Genomic DNA, 25935 nt, shown 5'->3' with positions numbered 1-25935 from the left:
GGGGAAAGGGTACCTTGGTCGTTCGTGACGTTAAGCACTTGACTACTACCGGGTCTGACCGTATAAAGTGTTGAAATAACACACTTGTGTTTATCACTTTTCGGTTATTTATTTTTGCATTTCAAATTATTTTACGGCTAATTTATCGATAGATTTTTTTAATCTGAAAATTTTTTAACAGAAAGAATTTTTTTAAATATAGTACTGAAAATTTTATAACACTGAAATTAACAAAAATCTAATAATTTTTATTTTTTTATTGTAAATCAATTATAAAAAAAAAAAAAATATTTATGATAATGAATATAAAATACATTTGATAATTTTTTTTTATCAAATAAAATTGTAATAAAAAAATTCCATACGTATATGTAATTCCTACAGGAATTATAAAAAACTATTAATGTAAGTTTTTTAAAATAATTTTTTATAACTTATTTATTTGTTTAGCAAAATTAAAAAATGCTATAAATGATTTTTTTAAATTTGTAACTTAAAAATTTTTAAATGTTGAATTTTTTTTATTAAAATTTATGTAATAACATAATAATTTAGAGATAAAAATTTAAAAAAAATTGACACATGTCTGTTAATTTTAGTTTCATAAAATTTTTATCAATATTTATTTCAATAAGCTTAAAAATTTTTTTTAAACGTTTTCTTCTAAGAAAAATTTTTTGCAATAATTTTTATCCATTGAAAAGTTTTTTAAGTGTACAAAAAATTTGACGTGCATGTTTAATAATTTTTATTAATGCTTCATTGTTGATGTAAAGTATTAATATATGGAGTTTAAATTCAAAAGCGTCAATTTAGAGAAAAACCAGAAGCCCGTAAAATTTGAAATATCAAATTACGCAAAGAAAAAGACGTCCAAATATAAAATTTAAGATACATTGAATAAATAAATAAATAAAAACTAACAAATTTAAGTTAAGGTAAATTAAATTTTACTTTCATATTAAATTTCCATTATACGGGTAATTTAAAAATATCGCGAAAAAAGTAACCTGAGACGTGAGATCGCCGAAGCGTGGCTAAAGTGAATTTTAATAAGGAAAATCATTTTTAGTGTTTAGTCTAGCGCTCTCGAATTCGAGTGAGTGAATTTGATATGGGCTATTATCTGTGGATGCTGAACTTCTGCTGGTAGAATGTACCTCCTGCAGCTCAACTCGGGGCCCAGTTCGGACCCTGATAAACCAAGATAGAGAAAGAGATGGGAGATAAAATCCACTCAGTTGTAATCCGGCTTAAGTTTGCCCCAACGGCCTAATAAAATGTTTTTTATCTGCTCGTGTTAAATATCATCGATTTGGTTTGAGCCTCGTCACAAATGTCAAATCTCTTCTTTACATCAGATTAAAACGGGGAAGTGACATTCAGTAAATTATTCAGTAGTTTGTTTAAATAGTTCCGAAAGAAAAATACAAACATTTAATTTTTATTTTTATTGTTAAAATTGAGAGATTGAATGCACTTGGAAGGTCACAAAAAATGATTTTTGGATCATTTTTTCTGAAAAAGATTTTTAATTAATTAACATAAAAATGAAGATATGTATACTAGCCATTTTGAAATTTAGTTTTGTAAAAGATTTCAAAGAATTTAAAATAAAAAAATCATAAGAATTTAAAAATCCAAAAAAATTCTACTAAAATAAAATATAATCTAGTAATTCATCGAAGGAATTCTTAAAATATTTATTTTTTACAAAATCGCAAGCTCACAAAGAAAAAATTTAGATTTTCAATGAAAGTTTTAGTTTTTCATTTTTAACATAATAATTGAATTATTTTATTATGAAATGTAAAATATTACCGTATTAATTAATCTTTTACTGGAAAATATAGTTAAGAAAATTTTGTAAAAATTAGAGATTGATTTAATCAGCCGTTTTTGATAAATCTTGCTTAGCGATTTTAAAAAGACAGTTTTGAGCAAAAGGGATTTGAAGATTTTGACCTCGGCCCAAGTCGGCTCTACAAGTATATCTTTGAAAGTAATTATTCAATTGTCATTAAATTTTCTGTGTTTATAGTCAAATATTTCCACATTAAAAGAATGAAATTAAAAAAAATTGATCGGTTCAAAAATCTTATCCAAAATAATTTATCAAAAGTTTGTGAAAATATTTTTGAAATTAAGTCATTTTTTTAAGAAGAAAATTGAATGTAAAGTTGAGTTAACTGGATTCGCGGTTGAATGCTGAATGCTCCAGCTCATGCTCCAGAGTAGAGGGTATTCTTCAAGTAAATTATAGTCTTGAATGGCGACACGACGGGGGGTTGGTTGGCACGCGCACGTCAGCCTACACCTGCCCCCCATAGACATCTGTCCCACTATTTCGTTCTATACTATATATATACATAATATATAATATATATTTCCATCGCAAAAGTCAAACTCGTACACATATACCTTCAACAATGTCCTATTTTTTCAGCAGTAAAATAATTAATGGTCAAGTACTAAAGAGCGAGAGTAAGAGCCTTTTTCTATTCATCGTCCCAGTTCAGCTTTAGTGTGCTCATAATTTATATTGTACATGTAAATATATATCTATATACTTATACATAACTATTAAATGGAACCAGCGTTTAATTTTTTGCCCGCAAAAAATTATATAAAGTTTATTTGCAGAATAGTTTGGGCAGGAACCTCCCGAGTTCCATTGAAGGATAATGAAAAGGAGAAAGAAGAATAGTCGATGGATAAATGATAAAAGCAAACAGAATTTCCATATTTACGGAATTAAGAGAGTCGCCGTGATCGAACGCAGTCGCTGTCAATGTCAAAGGGACGACATATATCCCTGCGGTGGTCTCTAAGCTCTTTGTTCGTGGTTTAACTACAAAAGCCTGCAAATGCCTTGCCATGAAAAGCCGCGGCCACCCCCTTGTACCACCAGCACACTCTATTCTGAAAGATATTCAAACAGATGCGGAAATTTGATGCTGAAGATGCTTGTCTAAATTTTTCTTTTATCTATGTCTATAGTTATAGTCATAACCAAACTCGTCTTTTGCCAGATGAGCTTGTGTTTAAAAAATTCTATTGTTTATTTGCTAGTATTTTTGGTATGGAAGAATCAATTGCGCTTTGGAAAGGGTCCCTAAATTTTTTTTTTCAAGACTATTTTTGATGAATTTGACAAATAAATAAATAATTTGATTAATTTTAATGGATAATTTTGGAAAATATAAAAAAATTTTACGAGAATTTAAATCATTTTTTAAATCTTAGAATTTTTTACATTGACAAACATTTTATAAAGGATTAGAAGATTTTAAAATTACACACAAAAAAAAAAAAATTATTTTAATCAAGTAAATAATTTTGAAGAAGTTCATTTTCTTGATTTGAGTAGAAAAATTCTTAAACTAAGAAATTTTTCTTAGTTTAAGTAAATTTTACTTGGTTCAAGAATTTTTCATTTGATTCAAATCAATTTTTTCTTCTATGCATAGGCAATTTTATGAAATGTTAAAAATTTATTTATTTTTTGAAATACTTCAATGCAATTGTACATGAAAATTATACTAAAAAAAAAAGAAAGGGTGACTTTTAAAATATAAAACATTAAAAAAAATAATAACAATAATAATTCCCAAAATAATCAGTTTAAAAATACTTTTGTAGCTTTCTTTCTACTAAAAATGTTACCCAAAGATGCTTCGAACAAATTTACGTCAGGAGCCCATTCATTAATAAGCCTGGATATCTTATATAACGAAGAGCGCGAGGAAAAGTGCGATCTTACATATGGAATATCCATTATTCTCTTTGATCTCAGATTTATGTTAATCACAGCAAAACCCAACCCAATTAGCAGTTCAGAGACATAAATTTTGGAGTAATCTAAAATCTTATTTTAAGCCAAAGCGTTTTTTTATCATCAAAATTCTTCTAAAAATTCCTATCAAAGTTTAAAAAAAACTCAAATTTTTTCTAAAAATAATATTTAAAAAGCAGTAAACAATTTTTGACTAATCTTTCTAGTTAACAACCAATCAAATATTTTTCGGTATTAAAATAAATAAAGAGAACCAATCACTCAAAAATGAAACCAATGATTAATTCAGAATAAAAGAGCTATTTGCAAACAAACTTGCAAGCTGTGTCGAATCCGTTAGTTCCACGATTCAATCGTTTCCCCAAATTCTCTCTTTCGTTTGTATTTCATTCATGCAACCACCTAATACCCAATACCTCTGTATATAGCGGGAAAGTGACAGCCGGCGTTTATGTTTGGGGTAGCCTTTTCATTAAATTTTTTTCCTGCTCATATCTAACACCATACTTAAAATTTTCCAGGTAGGAAAAGAAAGAGGAAAAGCAAGAAGGAAAGGAAAGGTATTCATATCCAAAGTACTATCTGACGGCATGAGGAAGGAACCATTTAACAAACAAGACTGAGCATTTTCTGATACTTAATGTTTCAAAATCAATAACACGATGCCTACGAATAGAAATCAAAATGTCTGATGTCTGTTTAATGGTAGTGATTTAGGAGAACCTCTCTCCCTCTCTCTTTCTCCGTATGATCGTTACCGTCGAGTGCACATATCGATCGGACTAATAATATAATACAAGTTGGTAAAGCATCTGAGCTGTCGGCTGGTTGATACTCGGTAGAAAAGCAGTTCGCTGTACTGTACGAAGTATATAGCAGTCAGTACACACTACTACTACTGGCTGTTGATTGTACAGGGGTGCTGGTCTGTAGAATGACATACTGGTGGCATAGGTGACCCTTTAGCGGCGAGGGGGCCAAGGGGAGTGCGGACCAAACTTGTATTGATATGATGTGGAATTGAGTGTGGAAGAAAGAGAAAATGACTAGTCCAAATAACGCCTGGGGGACAAACTTTCCCCAATTCACGGAAATTCACAAAAATTACCCTGACCAATCACTTTGAGCACTTAATCGATGATTAATGACTGCGACTATAACTGCTGTAACTATAACTATTACTTTTCGAATAAATTACATGGATAAAGTTAATCTTTATATTTTTCGGGGTTTTGTTTTTTGTTTTTTAGGTAAATGCTGGGTAGATTTATTTTTATTTTTTTGGAGGGTTTGAAGGAAGTTGGGAATTGATTTCAATGTTTTTTTTTTTAGGTAAGTTGTGATGATATTTTGATTTCGATAATTAAATGATTGAATTTTTGGAAGTTTTGGAATTTGAAGAAAGGGTAAGATGATTAGTTGAGTTTTTGAGAAAATTTGGATATATTGATGCATTATAAATATTTTTATTGAATTTTCTTAATTTAGCTATAAAGTGCTATCGGATATGAAGCTATAATTCGATTTTAATTTAAAAATCTTCAGAATTCTCGAAGTAATTAATATTTAAATGCTCCTCAATTGATGATTAGTTGAATGATGATTGAAAATTTTGATTAATTAGGTCAAAATTTTAATTGCTTTGGTCTTGAAGAAAGAAGACTAGAAGAATTTAAATTTTGGTGGGGAAATTTTGAGAAGTAATGAATAAATTGATACATTTAAATGGTAACTGACTTTAATTATGATTAAAGAAGTTTAAATTTAAATTTTGATTATAATTTTTGAATATTTAAGCCGAAATTTTAATGTTTTTGCGTCTAAAGAAGAAATACATAAATTATTTCAATTTAAGTATGGAAATTTTGAAAAAAAAATCAATAAATTTTGATACATTAAATTTGTGGTGATGATTAAAGAACATCAAATTTGAATTTTGTTCAAGTTTTTGTTTTTAAAGAAGAAATAAAAAAATTATTTAAATATTCAATCTTAAAATTTTTATTATTATGATTATAGATATAAAGTTTTCAACTTTAATAATAATTTTAAATAATAATAACAATAAACTTTTTTTTTTTCTGAAGAAAAGACAAAAATTAATTGAATATTAAATTATTTAAACCCATTAGAGTCAATGAATAGTGAAAAAAAAATTTCAAAAGTTCAAAACAAATTTTTAAACAAAAATTTTGGACAAGTCAAAATTTGGAAACACAATTAACTATCCAAAAGAAAAAAAAATATTAATATTATTGTATAATTAATCTCAAAGTTAAATCGAGTGTTTTTTAACTGATCAAAACGTCAATGTTTATTATTTCAGGTTCAAGTAGGGTACCCTTGTTATGGAAATATGTTTTTACAATCCCGATAGTCCTTCTAACACCTGAATGATTGATCGGCTCGATTGGTCATGCTATGACGTTCCACATGTCTATACACGAGTAGTATCAAAATCTAATTATATTAAATATTATTAATATTAATATAAATATAAATCCTGCGAAAATTTGACAAACATGATAGAAATGTAATCCGATGGATTACCAACCGCATCGGAAATTACAAACTCGAGAATTAGTGATACATCTGTCCGTGATTTTGATCTTCACAAAAGTATAATAAGCGGCACGTGCCCCGGCAACTCAGGCACGTGTTATCAATTTATTCCATTCCTGTAAAGTGGATTAATTTTTTCACTCACACTCGTGCATACTTTATTTTAAAATCATAACACCAACAATTGGTAAAATATTACTTTATTCAATATTCATTATAAATTTATCTGTACAATATTTATTATTAATACATATATATTTTCCCTGAATAGATAAATTTTAAGAGCACTGTCATAGGCATTATCTTATCAATAGTTAATCTTAATTTTAAGTTCTGATCAATGGCAAGCTTATATTTTAATAGAAAATATTACGAGATCATTTACATATTAGTTCTTTGACTAGAAAATATTAATGCAGTCTGATTTATTTGAACTTTAGTTGATCAGTCAAGCATTAGTAATTAACTATTAACTATAAACTATTTATTACTAATTGCTAAAATTAATGTATATAAATAAAACATCTCTTACAAAGTAGATAACATTGACATTTTTTACTGTAAAAAATTTTTGGTGTCTAACAAAATTATAAAACTGAAAACTTTACTTTTTGGGCAAAATATTGAAGATATAAAAAAATCATAAGAGATCTTTTTTACAGAAAATTGAATTTTTTATGAAAAAGATCCGAGTCATTTTTTCCGTATCTTGTATTTTTTCGAGAAAAATCAAAAAACTTCAACAAAAAAATTAAGATTTAAAATCAAATAATTTTTTCCTAGCGTTAAAATTCAACTTCTCGGTAAAATATTAAAAATTCGGAAAAAATCACTGAATACTTTCATAGCAAATTTAATTATCGATAAAAATGGTAATTAAATTTTTCACATCTCATTTCTTGCAAACGTTTTAAAAAAACGATCTAATTAATCAAATAATAATAAAGAATTTTCACTTATTAAACATGAAAATTATAATCAAATCACTAAAAATTTTTTACAGTATTACATAAAAAAACACTGCACATTAATTAAATTTATAATTACTCATTTCAGAGATAAAATTAAAACCAAAAAATAAAAATCAGAGACACTGGTACATATTAGTGTGATTATGATGAGCAAAGTGCGTCTGATTGATCTGTTGATGAGGAATCGAGTACATCGGGGTCTGATCGTAGCAGTGGGCCTGGTACTGCACTGGAGGGCTGACACTTTGGTCGCTGTAGCAGTCGTACTCTTGCCACTCGGGGACGAATCTCTCCTGGGGGTAAGGAAACGCAGGATGGCTGGGTCCTAATCTTTTCTGGGCCGCGACTGCACAGCTTCCAGTAGAAGAGGTGATCATGTTGCCGGTCTCGCTGATGCTAACGGTGACGTTGCCGACGTTGACGGTGATTTCCCCGGCTTCGCTGTTCCCCAAGGTCTGGGATAGCGCCCATATGTAGTTGTGGGCGAATCTCAGAGTCTCGATTTTCGTGAGCTTGGTGTCCTCGGGAAATGTGGGCAGGGCCATTCGCAGCCTTTCCAATGCGTCGTTCAACGTATGCATGCGGTGACGTTCTCGGTCATTGGCTTTCATTCGCCGGTTTCTTTTGAGCTTCAGGACCTGTCACAAAATAAATATTTTTTTAGTATTTTAGTCCGGGAAGCGTTGGATTTTTTGTTTTTATTTTTTGGACTCATTATTTTTTTAGTTTTATATTTTTTATTAGTTTTCTGAGTACAGGAAAATATTTTTGATTATTTCAAGTGTGAAAAGAAATCTTTTAAATAAAAATTTAAATATTGAAAAATTTTCAATTTTAAAATAATATTAATCCCTACTAATATTATAAATGTGAATGTAAGTTTGTTTGTAAGTACTTTTTATTAAAAAAAAAAATTTATTTTTTACAAAAGATAAAAAAATTGTTTGTCAAAAAATTAGGATCACTTTGATTCAGTTCTATTGGTATGTAATGATCTTTGATATTCGTTTAAAGGCTTCAACGCCAGCGAAGCCGCGGGTAAAAGCTAGCATGAAATAAAATAACAGAAGAAAAATTTTAATAAATTATTAAATATCAAAAAAAAATCTTTCAAGTATTGAAGTTACTTTAAACTAAAATTTTTTCAGTAAAAATTACAGAACTTCAACAAAAGTTTTTATAAAACAATATTTTATAGATGTTTCAACTTAAATTCCTTTAAAAAATATTTTTCAGAGATTTTTTTATACATTTATTTTAAAAGTTAAATTTATACTTTTTACTTTCAACTATACTTCAATTTATTTTCGAAGTAAAAAACTACTGAAGTAAACTATCGATCAATTTTCTGTATAAAGAAAACTTTTTTTCATCGATTTGAAAATTACAAGCATAATTTTCGGTATGTATTCAGCGCAAATCAAACTTTCAAATATATTATACATATATTATTTCAACTAGTTTTTTTTTCTATGACTCAAAGTAACATTATTCATTTTTTTTTATTTTTCTAATGTATTTTTGTTTTAATAATTTATTTTATTAATACTAAATAAATTTTTCACTCTTTTCCTTGAAAAAATTAAAACAAACTTTAATTTCCACAACAAAAAAAAAATATTTTTCAATACTTGTTTACAATTAATTCTTCAAAAAAAAAAAATTATCTCATTTTTTCTTTACATTTTGCATACCTAGATTTCTTTACTCTCGCCTAAAAATCAAGATCCCGTGTTTCGTCAAAATAATTTTTTAGTACTCAAATTTTTAAAAAAATTTCCTTCAATTTTAGATAAAAAAAAAATTCAAAATTATAATTTACCTGCGTTGGACTTTTGCACCTTGTGTTCCTGGTTTTCTTCTTCTTCTCTTCCTTGATCGGCGGAAACAGAGAATCAACCATCGAGTTAATTTCGTGTTTCGGGGACTCAAAACTGACGTCAAACCCCGAATCAGACGAGCTTGACATCTCGTCGAACCCGTTCTCACTGCAGTAAGAGTACTCCGAAGACATTTCTTCTGAACCAATCAAACAGAACAATGACAATTGATAAATAAAATGTAAATTTTCTTCCACTCTGTTTTACTTGAATTAATCAGCACACTTTTATTATTTCTAGGACACCAGAAACTAGGACCAATGTACAAAAATAAAAATCTAAAAATATACTGGCAATAACAGAGTACTCGAAAGATCGAAATCACTGGTAACTGACAAGGAACCTTCCAAACTCGGGGTACGACTCGTCACTGCATGTGCTAAGGGTCTCTCGAGATATATATATATATAGGAGTAGCTCGAGGGTAGTTTATAGTACCCCCCTCCATAATCAACTACCGTTGGGGTACCCGTAAGCACCCGAACCTACCAGTTTTACCCCGTAATCGACATCACGCAGTCTACTGAATAAGAGGGGTCCTGCTTCTTTCTATATATAATATATGTGTACGTATATGTGTGCCTCTACCTTCTATCTGATGTGCATCTACATCCATACACGGTCATACGGTCATAACACACAAGCGCGTGCTATACGTCCTAGCCGATAGAGAAATGTGTATAATATAAAAGCTACTAGACGCCTCATTTTCGGATTAGAGGTTTCCTGCACAATTTCACTTGGCTTTTACTTTTAGGTTTGTTTTGTTCGCTAACAAACCACCCACGTTTTTTGACCCTAATTAATATTTGAGGGTTAATTAATTTACTATTTTATGATTCATATAATGGAAAATTTTATTATGGTAGTAATTATCGGTAATTTAATAGAAAAATAATTATGAAAATTAATTAATTTTTTTTTTTAGAGTATTATAATTCTTATTTTAATATACATTTTTGTAAGATTTTATGGATTTGTTATTATGAAATATAATTAATTTCAATCAAACTTTAATACTTATTTTAAAGAAAAAATTTTTTAGTTTATTTTTTGATTATTTATTTGACTATTAAATAAATTTGAATATTTTTTATTACACCTTTATTGTGAAGAAATAATTTTTAAAATAAATAATGATAAAATTTTTTTAAGTATTAAATTAATTTATTTAGCACTTTAAAAAATAATTTAAAATTATATCCTGGAAAATTCTTCAAGAAAATTAATAAATTTATTCTTAAATATTAAAATTTGTAAATTACTTATATGAATTTTCACTTTACACATTTTCTAATCAAAAAATTAGTTTATTAATTTATTAAAAAATTTCTTTTGCTCAAAATTATGACGACCAAAAAAGTTATAAATGTTTACATTAAAATTTTATTACTAAATCAAAAAAATTCGAAATTTGATAAAAATATTGAAAACTAAGATCAACAATTTTTTTTTCTTTAATAATTTATTAAAAATTTTGTTAAAAAAAATTATATCTATGTACAAATTACAAAAAAATTATTAATAATTGCATACTCACTCTTCAGATGCAGAATAAACGACCGCAGAGTTAGAAATAAAAATGCCGTACCTCCGTAAAAAATAAAAATACTGGAAGATAATCCTTGACCATATGTCGCGTTCGATAAGAAATTGCCATAGAAACCGGTGAGCTCCATTATCATTATCATTATCACTATCATTAAGTATTAAATGTAATATCATAGTCAGATTGGATTGGATTACATTTCTCTTTTACAGTTACTTAATTTTTAAACCCCCGGCGTAAAAAGTCTACGGTACAGTGGCCCACTTTCGGTTTGTCATCTCTTTGTCGCTATTTTACGATCCTCATTCATTAACATACGCCTCATGAATCAGGTAGTTTTTATTGTCATGTACATATCAGGCATTGTATTATATTATACTAATACAATATACATACACATAAATATAGAGGACGTACAAGAGGAAGAGTCTGCAGGTTGAGGATTACGCACTCTATTATGTAGATCTAAAATATTTATGACTGCATGAGTATAATATACATATATTTGGGTGAATTTTGTTTGATGCCTCTCATTAGCATATGCATAATAAGCAGTGAATTTTCGGGTGATTGGCTCTGCATTGATATTGATACGTAAACACATATTCATGTTATATTGTATCACATATGCTACTATGGTACATGCTATTTGTATAAAATAAATGTGTAAAATGGATAAAGGATTCGACGACATTCTGTGACGAATTATTGGTAATAAATTTATTTATATATTGGGGATCAATGATGATAAGTGGATAGAAAATTATTTAAATTATTATTATTGTTATTAAAATTTTCATTGTAATATACTTTTAAAAAATTTAATAAATTTTTGGTATCCAAAAATATGTTAAAATTAAATATCAAGTTTACGAAAAAAATTTACAATTAATTTATTGCAATATTACACGGAAAAGAGAAAAGGTGAAAAATTACATTATAAATAATAATGAGCGTCGCTTCATATAAAAAACTAGAAAAATTGCACTTCGAAATAATATTTTTATAAATTCAAACTTTGATTGTTAATTTTCCGAGCTTTTAATGTAATATTTATATTTTACGGTGTAATTTTTACAAAATCCGTAATAATTAAAATCTGAAACTGTAATTTTTCCAGTTTTTTTAAATAAAATACATTATTTTCTTATTTACACTATTAATTAGTATGTATTTATTAAAATTTTTTACACTGTTCTTAATTCAAATTCATTTTCTATTTTTTAGTTTGGTTTTCTATAAAAAGTGTGTTTTTAAACTATTTTTTATTTATATGAAGAAATTGTTGGAAAAATTAAAGTTTGAAATTAAATTCTTATAAATTTAGTTAAATGTTACTTTTTACAGTTTCAAATGTTTATAAAATTTGTAAAAATTACAATTTTAAACTGTAATTTTTTTTTATGTCTGAAGACTAAATTTTCAAAAAATTTATTATTAGACGTAATAAAAAATTACAATACATTTTTTTTACAATAGTGTAATTTTAAACTAATAAAAAAATTAATTTAAGAAATAAAATCTTGAACTAAGAAAATAATTTTTAAGAATTTCTTTTCATTAATAAGAAAAATTCTTAAAACAAACAAAAATTTTCAATGATAAAATTCTTTAATAAAGTTAATTTTTTATCAGTGTAGTAAAGGTCATTGGACGGAATAATTATAATTACAACTATAATTATATGATAGCTTTAATTTATGTAAATAAAATATAAAAATAATCTGGGAAATTCGCGAGAATTGTATCATACATTATATGTGATGCATACAATAGTAAATAATAGTTAGATAGTTATTATAAGCATGAGATACAGTGAGTTGCATAGAGAAGGGTACAAGCGAGTAGAAATGAGAAGAGGGAAAGGCACTTCGGATTTCGTGATGCAGTTCTGAGGTAAACGGCAAAACATATCCTGGGAAATGCCGGACATTATAAAGTTACTGCATGAGAAGATGCGAAAAATATGAAGGAGTGGAGGTGATAGACGGTTAACCCACTTCTCACGATGCCTTTTCTCACTCTGGATCCCATTTATGGAAAAATATAAATATTTTATTTGTTAATTGTAGTTTTCAAAAATCATTTTTATTTTTATGTAATTGTTATAATTTTAATTGTAATTCGCAATATTTTATTTAATGTAAAAGGTCGTAGTGTTATTATTATTACGGTTTGTAAGACACAGACAGAGGACATCTGGCAATCAATTACAGGAAACCCATGAGCGATAAATTACACGATCGGAGCGAATCGTTATATAGAAGCGAAAAAAATTAAAAAAAACCCTTTTTATTTGATCGAAAATTTTTCACGCCCCGCGAGCAATCTTTCGTGTAATTTTCGATATTTTTTATTATATTGCTCCCGAGTGTCGATTTCACGCAAGATATTTTATGTATTGCGATACTGTAACCCGAATAGGTTTTATTTTTTCGTAAACCCTAGTCAGTCGAATGGTTTTTTTTTCTTTTTATAAAAGAGTTCAGCGAACAATTTTCGGTAAAATTATTTTAATTTTAATTGTTTATTACTTGAAGCCTGAAGCGCAACACTTGTTGCGCGTCAATTGTTCTACATGAAAGGAGAACGTTTTTTTACCTTTTAGATGATGTACGTTTTACATAATTTATTTATTGTTATAATTGGTGTTACGTATTTTTAACATTTCACACGTTCTCAAACCTATTATAAGTCATCTTCATCATCATATTATTATTATTTATATTTATACTTTGTTTAAAAATTAACTTCTCAATATTTATAAAGCATTCGGAACTTTTTTTCCTCTCATATATTTTTTAATTGGTTATTTTATCAATTATACCTTTTTTTATCAAAAAGTATGATCAAAAAGTTTTTGATATAAGTTTTTTCCTTTTCAAGATCTTATATATTTTTTGGTGATAGTTAATTTTTTATGTCAAGTTTTTGAAGGAATTTTTAATAGTTTTTTGGTTCTATACATTTCTTCCAATGCAATAAAAATTTTTTATTCAAATGTAAAATTAAAATCCTACAAAAAACCACCAATTTTTTATCAAGAAATTAATTCATTTTTAAAAATTTCACCACTAATTGTTTTAAAAAAAAAAAAAACCAGAAATTTCTAAAATCTTCTTCATATTTTTCAATCACCCCCAAAATACTGAATTCATATTTTTTTCCAAAATCACTAATTTTTACCAGTCCAGTAAAATTCCTATTAATAAATTTGTTATTTTAAGACAAGTTAAAGAAAACTTCAACTCTTAGGACTCTGATCCTTGAACATAAACAACCAAATAAATTTTTTTATTCTCTACAAATTCAAAAAATACATTCTTTTATCTGAACGTGTTGATATCTAACAAATTTATTACTCCTTTAATGTTTTTGAAAATTTTCAAATATTCAATGATTTCAAGCATTTTTTTTTTACATTAGCCATTGTTTATTAATTTTTTACAGGTAGGAAATTGTTGCTGCTGACTTTTTTGTTGATAATTTTATCTTCTACAATTGTTATTAATGAAAAATATCTTTAACTCAAGCCGTTTGTGAGTGACGAGCTGAAAACTGATAAATTACTGTTTTTTAAGACTTTAATAATTTTTTTCAGCAACTTTGGGTCATCCTAGAAAGGTGCAAATTTGACAGATTGTGTATCATGCCCAAATAAACGTTCCTTAAAATTTGCACCTACGTCTGACTCAATAGAAATTAGTATGGTCCAATCGACTTAATTTGACTGGTTTGCTTATCTAGGACTAGAATTATTTGAGTTTCTAGTTCTCCTGTTTCACGTCCTACCAGTAAGTTATGGAGCGTCTGTAGGTGAACGGATAAGATCTCTCTTTCTTCTTTCTTCCTTCTCTCTCAAATCTCACTCTTACTTACAATCTTGCTACACACCCAACCTTATACAAACATATATATAAAACAGCTCCTTAATGTACTATATCGTAGATCGCACACCTCCTTTTCCTTCTCCAGCTGGATCCTGGGCAGTCACACCGGAGCGCACGATCACGATATAGGATGTTAAGTCCTTACCTCCACTCGATTACCTGTTTACGTTAATACAGCTGGAGTATACCGAGAACAACTCGACTCTAGCCTTATTTTCTCTCTCTTTCTTCTTGTCTTCTTTTCTCTCTTTCAGTCCTTCTTCCACTCCCCAGCCAAGTGCTAGAGACCACATACCTCCTTACGATGCAGTGTGCGCCTGTCCATAGCCTCGCTGACACCGGCTTAGCTTTACCGAAATCAATTTAAAATTTCTTTGGTCGAAAATTAAAAAAAACTCCAAAAAATTTGTGATTAATCAATTAATTTTCTGTCAAAATAATTTAAATGATTTGATAAATTTGACTGATCCAGTTCATCAGGATCCAAAGGATTTATTCAGTGAGGATGAGAGTGAGGTGACTGGTGACCTTTTACACCACTGGTGGATTTAGTGGTGAGTTTTTCAAGGACGAGAAGATTTTTTTTTTAAGTATGTTGAAGTTTCATTCAAAAATTCAAAAATTCAAAGCTCAAAGTTCAAAGTTGGAGTGGAAGCGGGCAGGGAAATGTTCGGTTGAAGTTGAAGTTAAGATTGAATGAACGATGACATATTTCAAGCATTCCAAGGCTCCGTTCTGTAACGGTACTTTTTTATCCGTGATTAAGACTCTGGGACAGGAGGCCATCGAGTTGTGGTAAGACAGTTAGAACTTGCCGTTAATCATGTCCCGGTGTCTAGTCTCTAGTCTTCCCATCAGATCAAATGAAAACGAGTCTTCTTGATACTTGACACATTATTATTGTTGTTGTTGTTAGTGTCATTGATATTGATATTTGTTGTATACTGAGTTTCGATTTAGTTATCGATGGTATTCTAAATGACATAAAGGAATTGTTGGGGATGAATGTATATTTGTATAGACGATGTTTTTGCTACGGGTAGTAACCCCGAAAATACGAGCTACGGAGATTTTAATGACTGCATAAGTCTGAGTTAGATTACGAACTTTGAACTTTAATTTTTGAAATTTCTTCAGTAGAGTTACTTTTGGATAGTTGTCATTTCTTCTTTTAAATTAACATTGTTGTAATTGGAAGGGAAATTAGAGAGAGAATTTTATAATAATTGAAGAGAAATGTTGAAGCAAAAAAATTATTTTGAAATATTTGATGATCTTTAATTAAAAAAAAAAGTACTTAAATCAATAAATTTTTTTTTAGTTAAAATTATTATTACAAATTTTTTAATGTTATTAAACAAATAAATTAATGCTAGAAAATTATTTTAAAAAATACTATTTTTTGTTTTTTACAATTTCTTCGCAGGAAATTTTTTCTTTTAATTTTTTTTTGTTAAAAAAATCATAAAAATGATTTAATGTCTTTTAATTTTATTGTCATTATTAATAAAAACAATTTTACTTGATTCAAGATCATTAAATTTTTAAAAAAGATATTATTCAAACATTTCTTCTTAAATTAATTTTTTTGTTTACAAAAAAATCTTTTTGATTTTTAATTTCTTTAATATGCATCTTACAATTTTTGAATTTTATAAATTTAAAAAAATGCTTCTAAAAAAAAATCTAAAAAAATTTTCCATCCCAATTAATTCAAAAATGAAAAAAAAAAAAAACCACAGACTTTTAACATTAAAATTTTTCTAAGTATCCACATCAAAGTTCATGTCAGCCAGCATGCTTTCGTATTAGAATCAAATACGTTTCGCTCTTTAAATTATTACTAGTAATTATAATGATAATAACAATCACTATTTATTTAATTTTTCCTTCTAGAAAATAATTACAACTTTTAAGTGTAAAATCAGTCATGGTATTTCCTGGTGGATAATTAAATGCACATATAATATGTAACATATAACTTTAACGTGAAGGGAATAACAAGGAGGCTACCAAACGATAACGGAGTTTTAAAAGTTATTCTTCTGTATATTATATATCCACCCAGAGTGTTTTAGATTTAGTTATATCACGAACCATGATACAACGAATTCTCAGTTTTATAACCTCGGTTTCTAGAGAGCTCATTTCTTCATTGTTCTGGATAAATAAATGATTATATTCCGATATGATTGTATCTCTTATTGCGTTTCCAGATGGTGATCTTATGTACCGATTGCGCAACATCCCTTTGCACTTGAGTTGATCCACCATCGATGCGAGATGCGGGATCAGTTGAAAGTATAGTAATAAATAAAATAACTTGTAATTGTATAATGAAAAAGTCGATCTAGGAATTTATTATCACTTCACTTTCGCCATGGTCTATGAAGATAACTAAAGTAATGACTCATCTGAATGCGGTACGAGCGCATACCTCGAAAATTACTCATCATTCTCATTCGACAAATTTACCAACCGATTTTTTTACTTCACTTCAACTTCTGTTTTCTCTTCAGGGAATGAAGTTTTGTAGAAAGTCTGCTTAATGCAATTCTGGATGAAATTAGGGACGAACTAATGCCTCTGATCCAGAAATGGGTTGATAATTTCTAACGGCTTTTCATATCATGCGATTCCGCGGCCACGAAACCGGTAGCGTTGAGCCGACCACAAATTTCCTTATTGGCAACTTGCAATTATAGTTATTAATACTTAAGTGTTTGTTTTTGTTTTTTATTTACCTTTTTAGTGCATCCGTTCTAAAAATTAAAAATTATTTATTTCTTTTTTAAAAATTCGCATTTATAATTTTTTTTAATTTTATCCATGTAAATGTTTTTTAGTAATTTTTTTTTTTTTTTTTTTTTCATAAAAATTTAATTATTATAAAGACCGAAAAAATTGTTAGAGAGTTGAAAAAATAAATTTAGTTTTTAAAATTAGTACGTAAACTTGAGCAATAAATTATTTTTTTATTGCATAAAATTTAATTGATTTTTAATTAAAAATTTTATTAAAATCATTTTTCAATTTTTAATTTTAATTACCTATTCGAAAATATATTGCAAAATTTAGAATACTTAAAATAGTAAAAAATAACAAAAATTATTGATTAAAATACTTCAAGAAATGGAGAAATGTGAAGTAACTTGAATTGAAACTAAAGAATTTTTATAATGATGAACAGTTAACAGTTAACATTACTATATTGAGTAAATAAGGCTACAAATAGCTAGAAATTAGGAAATTTAAAAACTTTATACGTCGAAAATGATGTTGTGAGTTTAAATTAAGTTGAATTTACCAAAAACAGAATTTAACTTTTCCTCCCATAAAATTTTTTCTTTTAACTTTTTTTTTATAAATTATTTAGAATTGATTTTCTTTTTATCTAATGCGTGGGCGTAAAATAAACAAATAACTTTCTAAACCATAAATTATTAATATACTTTTTAAAAGTCAACAGTAATGAATTATTATCTTCGATTTAAGGAAGCGATAAAGACAATTGAGTTCCGTCACAAAAATTATGAACTTATAAAATAGGGGAAGTTTCACAGTCATTAAATCATAACTTATTATTTTATTATTATCAACACTTTTGAAGACTGTTTATTATGTAATGCTAATTTAAAATAATTTTAGGTGATAATGAGGATATTAATATGGCTTGCATTGCTGACCTCTGGAATCAGAGGTCAAGTTATAAATCGAGCCCCTCATTTCATCCATGGAGGTGATATGTCGCGTCTCGCGGTCTCCGAGGGTACTTTGCCAGGTGTTGCGGTTTACACACTCCAAGGAGAAGACCCAGAAGGTTCAAAACTCCATTACTCGATCAGCGGGGAATATTTCACGGTCAATAGAGATAATGGAGTGGTCACGCTGCGTAAATCTCTAGACCGCGAAGCGCAGGATATCATTGAGGTTATAATTAGTATCACAGGTATTTATGAAGAAACCTTTTACATTTTGCAATAAATACATGCTCGTAAACAAATCTTACATATGTAAGAAAAATAAATAAATAAACCAATTTTTTTCGAGCACGAAATTTAAATTTATTAATAACTACTCCGAAAACATCATAACTAATTAATTAGCTATTTTAGAAAAGCATACAAAACCTTTAAAAGGTACAAATCCAGGTCAAGACTTTTCTAATAATACAAAATTAAATTAAATAAAGCTATTTTATCATATAAATATCCTGGACACAAAATATTCCCTTGTTTATTCAATCATCCACTGAAAAAATATTTTTTGATTCAAGAAAAAATTGTTGGCCCAAGATACTCATTAATGAATTTGAATGTCTTGAATCAATACAAAAAATTCTTGGATATCAAGTAAATTTAAGAATTTTTTTACTTGATTCAAGAAAAACAAATCCTTTAAAATTATGTTCTTGGCTCAAGAATTTTCCAAGTTTTTTATCAGTGTAAATAATATAGATAAATAATTAATACCTGATAATAATTTTTAGATGAAGGAATAGCGGGTTCGGAGCCAAACACAGTGTCTTTACGCCGCGAAATCGCGGTTTTGGACGAAAATGACAACCCCCCGGTCTACCACGGACGACCGTACGCGACGCGGATCCCTGAGAGCGCCAGCGTTGGGAGTTTGCTGCTCCCAGAGGGGACTGTTACGGTGAGCGATCACGACGGGGGCGTAAACGCAGACGTTGATGTCAGATGCGTGACAGCTTCTACCGACGACGACACTTGTTCAGTCTTCAGCGTCACGACCGAGAAAATAACCGATGGAAAGTATGACGTGAGGATAAGTGTCTTGCAGCCGTTGAATTACGAGCGGAGGAGCTCCTACCTGATTACCCTCCTGGCCACAGACGGAGCCAGCGACCCAGCAAAAAGATTGCATGCCAAAGCAACAGTAGCTGTTGATGTTATTGACGTCCAAGACCAGCCGCCAATTTTTCTGAATGCTCCCTACAGCGCCGCGATTCCGGAAAACACTTCCCCCGGGTACACGGTGATGACCATCAAGGCCCGGGATGGAGATACTGGACAGTCACGCAGTGTTCTGATCACTCTAGAGGGTGATGATCTTAATCATTTTGATCTTAAGACTTCTAGGGAGGGAGATATCACTGTGGGGACTCTCGTTACCACGGAAATCCCTCTAGATAGGGAGGAGTCCAGGATTTTGCGTGATGGAGGCATCTATACCTTCCGTGTGAGGGCCACGGAGTTGATCAATAATGAAATTCCCGCGGATTCTACGGTTTCTGTGGTGACCATTGTTGTCACGGATGTTGATGATCTCTCCCCAAAATTCAGCGATGGTTTTTATAGCATTAAAGTTCTGGAAGATATTGGGGTGGACACGCCTTTGCCAGGTTCGTTTGTTGATTGCCATATTGGAATATTTTTAGGCTGATTCGTTTTTAAACACAGTAATTGATGGCGTTTTTAAAAATTTCCTTACATGGAAAAAGTTTAGATTATAAATTGATGAACAATTAGATTTAGAATTGATATTTCTTGAAATGTTTTAAATTTTTTTTATGAGAAGAAATTGAAACTCTAAATTGATAAAAAATTGAAATTGCAATAAATTTTTGCAATTTTTCATATTTACAGTATAAACTGAAAAATAATTCTGCTTTTACAAACAAGATTTTCAATTGAAAAATTCTCAAATAATAATAATAATAATAATAATAATAATAAACTAAGAATTCTGCTGTTACTGTGTTCTTAAACGACAACTCAGTTTAACTTCCACAATAATTTTCTCCAACATCATCTATTTTACAGGCCTCAACATGGTGGTGAGCGACGACGACGTAGGAGATAATGCCAAGTTCCGTCTATCTCTCCGAGACGCTCCAGGCTACCCAGGAATCAGCAGAGCCTTCCTAGTCACCCCAGAGTACGCTCAAGGTCGCGTCCCAGTAGTCATCAAAGTGCGAGATCCCCAAGTCCTTGACTACGACGTAGAAATCCTGACAAAAAGGGAACTAGAATTTGACGTGACTGCTTCTGTCGGCGACCGAGTCGCAGCATTCTCCAGAGTCCACATCAGTATCCTGGACGCCAACGATCATGCTCCAGAGTTCACAGAAGCAGTTTACAAGCTTTCAGTTCGCGAAGACTCAAAGCCGGGGGTCAAATTCGGCGATATAGTCGCCATAGACTTGGACAGCGGAACCTACGGCGAACTAACCTACACCCTTCGAGGTTTCGGAGCCGACAAATTCAGAACAGACTCCAAGCAAGGAGGAATCTGGGTTGCGAAGCCTCTGGACTATGAGACCCAGAAGTCCTATTCGCTGACAATGGAAGCTCGGGACGGGGGCGGAAGAGTTTCTACAGTCAACATTCTGATCGAGCTGGACGACGTCAATGACAATCCTCCAGTTTTCGAGCAGAAAGAGTACTCCAGAACAGTCCGCGAAGGTGCTACCAGTTTCGAGCCCCAGATGTTCGTTCGCGCGATAGACATTGACGGTCCCGCTCACGGAAATGGCAAGGTGACTTATTCCATAGCTCGGCACAACGGAATGACTGAAGATGTCTTCAAAATTAACGCAGAAACTGGCGAAGTCTTGATGAACTCTCCAGCTAAATCTGGAGACACTGAACGAGGACTTTATGAGCTGGACATCCGAGCGACTGACCATGGCTACCCTCCCTTGTACTCCGAAGCAAAGCTGCTGGTTCGTGTCGGAGTTCCTGGGAATCAGCGGCCAGTCTTCAGAGGAAACTTCAAGGGAGGTCCTCCGGGTCCCAACAGCTACCGCGCAAGACTTCTGGAGAACGCAAGTCCCGGGACTGAAGTTATTCGGGTGGTAGCGAATGATCCTGATGGAAGAGACAGCTTGCTTCAATACTACATCGCTTCGGGGGCTAAGGACAACTTTGTCATCGATTCGAGCTCAGGAATCATCACAGTTTCGCCTGACGCGCGTTTGGATCTAGACAGTGGAGGAGAAAAGTACGAAGTTATAATCTACGCAGTAGATTCCGGGACTCCCGTTAGAGAAACAGCGACTACGACTGTCACGGTGACCATCCTGGATGTCAATAACAAGCCGCCGAAGTTTGAGAACTCAACTTACCTGGTCTACGTGTCGGAACGCGTTACGATAGGCGATTCTGTGCTGAAGGTAACTGCCGCTGACCCTGACACTGATTCCAAGTTGAAGTACTCGATAGTAGAGCCTATCAACGCAGTAGACAAGACTGGGGTGGCCTTGAAAAGCACCTCTCCCTACGATTACAAGAGCGCGTTCAGGATAAACTCAACCAGCGGATTGATTTCGGTGAACAAAGTTCTGGACTACCAGGTCGCGGCGGTGATTATCCTGACAGTCCAAGTGGAGGACGTCAACGCGATAGTAGACAAGAAACAGCAGGTCGACAGAACTGAGGTTACCATCTACATCCAAGCTTTCAGCGACGACAATCCAATCTTCCTTAACCCCGGCTGGTCTGTCAACAACCCGGTGATCAGAGTGACTGTCCCAGAAGAGCAGCCTTTGGGAACAACTTTGCTAATGCTGTCTGCGAAGGAACTCAGCGGGCACGCGGTCCAAAGGTTTGAGCTGGTCAGAGAAGATCAGGACCACGACTTCGTCAACGTTGGAGTTCAGAGTGGGAATGTTGTCCTGAGCAAGCGGCTGGACTACGAATCCTTGAGCCAGAAGTTCATTCAGTTCAAAGTTCGGGCCCTAGCGCTGGATTATGACATCACTAGAAGGATGTCCGAGGCGACTGTGATCGTCGAGGTCCAGGATGTCAATGACAATAGCCCGACTTTCACGCAAAAGGACTACAAGATCGTGGTTCTAGAGGACTCTAAACCAGGGAAGATCATATTGAACATCAAAGCGGTCGATATGGACAGTTCGACCACTGAACAGGAAATCAGAAGAGGATTTGGCGAGGTGAGGTACGCTCTGACTGGAGAGAATGCTAATCTCTTTGAAATAGATCCCATGAGCGGGAACATCCAGATCGCTGAAAACACCAGTCTTGACCGCGAAAGGCAGTCTGTGCTGAGGTTCTTCGTCATTGCTTCGGACATGCCTCAAGGAGGAGCGGAACAGAAGACTGCTCGGGTCCTGGTGATGGTAGACGTACTCGATGTCAATGACAACGCTCCTAGTTTCCTACAGCCTTCTTACACGGCAGTGATCCCTGAAAATGCGCCGATGAACGTCAGCATTGTGAACATCACAGCGACTGATCCTGATGAAGGCAAGGGTGGTGAAATTCACTTCGAAATAATCGACGAAGGGGAAGCTAATGGGTTGTTAAAGATCAACCACAAAACTGGGGAGATTTCCTCCAAGAAGAAGCTCACTGGAAAAGGCAGAACCGAACCCTACATGATGCGCGTTAGAGCTCAAGATTCAGGGCAGCCTGTTTTGCACTCTGATGTTTCATTGACACTCTACATTGGCGATGTGGTCAGCAACGATGGAGTTCCTCTGTTTATCCGTCCAACTCTGGATGAAGTAGCCTACGTTTCAGAGAACTCAACCATCGGCAGTCCAGTTTTCCAGGTCGTAGCTTCAGATCCTGATGATCCGAATCTGCCCAATGGAAAAATAACTTTCAAGTTTCTGGAAGACGGAAATTTTGGCAACGATGCCAGTGCTTTTAGGATCAACGGAGATACTGGATTGATCACTACTAGAAAATTGTTGGACAGGGAAGCTAAGGACAGCTACACCCTGATTTTGATCGCCCAGGACCTGGGAGACCCGCCCCAGCAAGCTTCCAGGGTCTTGCAGGTCATAATCAATGATATTGATGACTACAAGCCTCATTTCAAAAGATCTCTAGACAGCCCGCCAGTAGAATTGAGCATCCAGGAAGAAGTTCCTGAAGGAACGGTCATTGGCGTGATCGAAGCTATTGATGAAGACATCGGAGAGAACGGAATGATCGACTACGTGATTATTTACGGGAACGAAGGCAGCCTCTTTGCTATTGAGCGGCTTCCAAATAACTCTGCTGTTATTAAAACAGTTGGTCGCTTGGATAGAGAAACTTCTGCCAAGCATCTGATCACTGTCAAGTGCTTCAAGTACCCGGTCCAGAAGTCTGACGTGGTACCCAAGCCGTACAATCGCCAAGATCCCTCGGAGAGACAGGTGCTCATCAGGGTGATAGACGTCGATGACAACAAGCCTAGGTTCAGGAAGGACAACATCACCATAGGTGTCAGACTGAACGTGCCAATAGACACCAGTCTGATCACTTTGGAGGCCTATGATGAAGACTCGGACGCGCTTCCTATTAACTACACCATGGGTGAAGTGTCTTTCACATCCCTGGCAGAGCCTTCCATGGCCAAGAGGAAGATCCCTTCCTACTTGGCGCTGAATCCTACCACTGGAGAACTGAGAACAACTGGCTCTATGGCTGGTTTCTCGGACGGCTTCATGGAAGTTCCGATCACCGCGAACAATTCTGGGGTTCCTGGGCGGGAAACTAAGGTCACCTTGAGGATTTTCCTGCTAAGGGACCGAGATATGCTGAAGTTCGTGTTCTCCAAACCGCCGGTTGAGGTCAGGAAGACTTTGGAGGAGTTTGAGAAGGCAGTCCAGCAGGCGCTGGCTCTTCCCATCACTGTCAATGTCTATGACACCCAGTTCTACTCCAAGGACGATAATAGTCTTGACTTTTCCTCGACGAGTTCCTGCTTCCAGATGGTGGGAAGAGAGGCCTATGATCTTGCAGAAATGAAGGCGCTGCTCAGGGATCCGAAGAATGATGAGCTAAAGAAGGTCTACGAGAAGTTCCATGTTGAACGGGTCCAGCATTGTGCGGCAACTGTTGCCAGGGCTGATGCTTCTAGGACTCAAATGTGGGTCCTGGCCATTGCGGCCTTGGTTGGGGTTGCTGCTGTTGTTTCCAGCTGCACGCTTTGCTGTATGCATTCTAAGTAAGTTTTTTTATTGGATGATTGATGAATCTTAATTGTTGGTGTTGGTGATTGCTAATCAATTTTTGGCTTTTAGGTACAAAAGGCGAGTCAAGCGGGCCAGAATCAGGGAACAAACTCGCCCGCCATTGAGCTACGTCTCTTCAGGGTCTGGAATGGTCAATGCTCAATCTCACACGACCTTGGGAACTCTGCCTGGTACTATGGTGACGATAGAGCCCCATGAAGGCCCATATGAGTGGGGTGCTGATACGACACTCTATTATCCTAGCACTTTGTCTAGGTCTTAGGTGTTGTGTAAATTTACTATAAATAGTGGTGCTAATTTAAATTTTCTTCTTTGAGGTTGGCAATGCCATAAGTTTTTTGGTTGAGTCTCTAGAGTTAGGTTTTGATTAATAACTAACATTATTTTGTGATGATACTGAAATCAGCAGACGTTTAAACATTTTTTTTTATTAGTTAAATTAAAACTAAAAATGTATTTTTTAAAAATTACATTTATGGTTTTTCAAATTTTCTACATTTTATTTTTTTAAAAAGAAAAATTTTTAAATATCTGCTAATTTCATTTTCATTATTTTGTGTCATAAATGATAAAACCGATATTAATTTATGTAAATTTTAGAGATTTTTAATTTATTTAAAAAATCTTATAATTTTTTTGGGCTCTACATTTTTTTAAATAATTCCAGATTCGAATCCTGGCTTGGTTCGATCTTAACATTTTTCTAAAAAATATATTATTTCCAATAAATTGATATTAATTCAATAAATTCAATAAATTTTTTTTAACTGAGCCTAAAAATAATTTTTTTAAATGAATTGAAAACTTTTAAAATTCACATAAATTAAAATACAATCTAAAGATATATCTTGAATATGTATATTAATTTCATCTATAAATGTAATATTAATATTAAGAAATTTTTTACTTTGTGCAAAATATTCTTACTTGTAAAAATCATACTTTACTTCTTAGAAGTTAACATTTTACGCTCAATTTAATGTGACAGCATTGCCAAACCCTCAAAGATAGGGACCAAGTCCCACTAAAAAACTGTACATTAGAACGTAATTGCGTTTTGTAATATAACTTATAAATTATAGCGTAATACAATGCAAAACTAGTTTTCGAATATAAATAAATTTATATATAAGTATAGTTAAAAAAAAAAAATAGTTATACGACGTTATAAACTTAAATAGAAATATAAAAAAGAATGTATATGTATATTTTACAATATTTATATAAAAAGAAGAGATAAAAAGCTTCAAACGATGTCTTGAGTGTTAAATTAAAATTAGGATTGATATACCTTCTATGAAAATGTCAAGGTAAAATTACTAGCAACATTAA

At 32.0% G+C, this 25935-nt stretch overlaps 2 protein-coding genes across 2 annotated transcripts; one reads left to right on the top strand and one right to left on the bottom strand.

Moving 5' to 3' along the window:
- Positions 1–7260: 7260 nt before the first annotated feature.
- Positions 7261–9404, bottom strand: Tap (basic helix-loop-helix neural transcription factor TAP). Its single transcript, XM_074256657.1, has 2 exons — positions 9152–9404; positions 7261–7967 (listed from the first exon to the last, which is right to left on the bottom strand). Exons 1-2 carry the CDS (start codon positions 9341–9343, stop codon positions 7443–7445), a joined length of 717 nt encoding a protein of 238 aa, XP_074112758.1. The 5' UTR covers positions 9344–9404; the 3' UTR covers positions 7261–7442.
- An 8376-nt stretch (positions 9405–17780) lies between these two features.
- Cad74a (cadherin 74A) lies at positions 17781–25857 on the top strand. Its single transcript, XM_074256840.1, has 5 exons — positions 17781–17795; positions 18297–18597; positions 19138–20013; positions 20435–24575; positions 24652–25857. Exons 1-5 carry the CDS (start codon positions 17781–17783, stop codon positions 24863–24865), a joined length of 5547 nt encoding a protein of 1848 aa, XP_074112941.1. The 3' UTR covers positions 24866–25857.
- Positions 25858–25935: the final 78 nt, after the last annotated feature.

The sequence above is a fragment of the Cotesia typhae genome, unplaced genomic scaffold, assembly GCF_013202065.1.
Source record: "Cotesia typhae breed Kobodo isofemale line unplaced genomic scaffold, CoteBio_Ctyphae scaffold_152, whole genome shotgun sequence".
In the NCBI taxonomy this organism is placed as follows: Eukaryota; Metazoa; Arthropoda; class Insecta; order Hymenoptera; family Braconidae; genus Cotesia; species Cotesia typhae.
The sequence above is the reverse complement of the archived record's forward strand: the minus strand, read 5'-3'. Positions and strand labels throughout refer to the sequence as shown.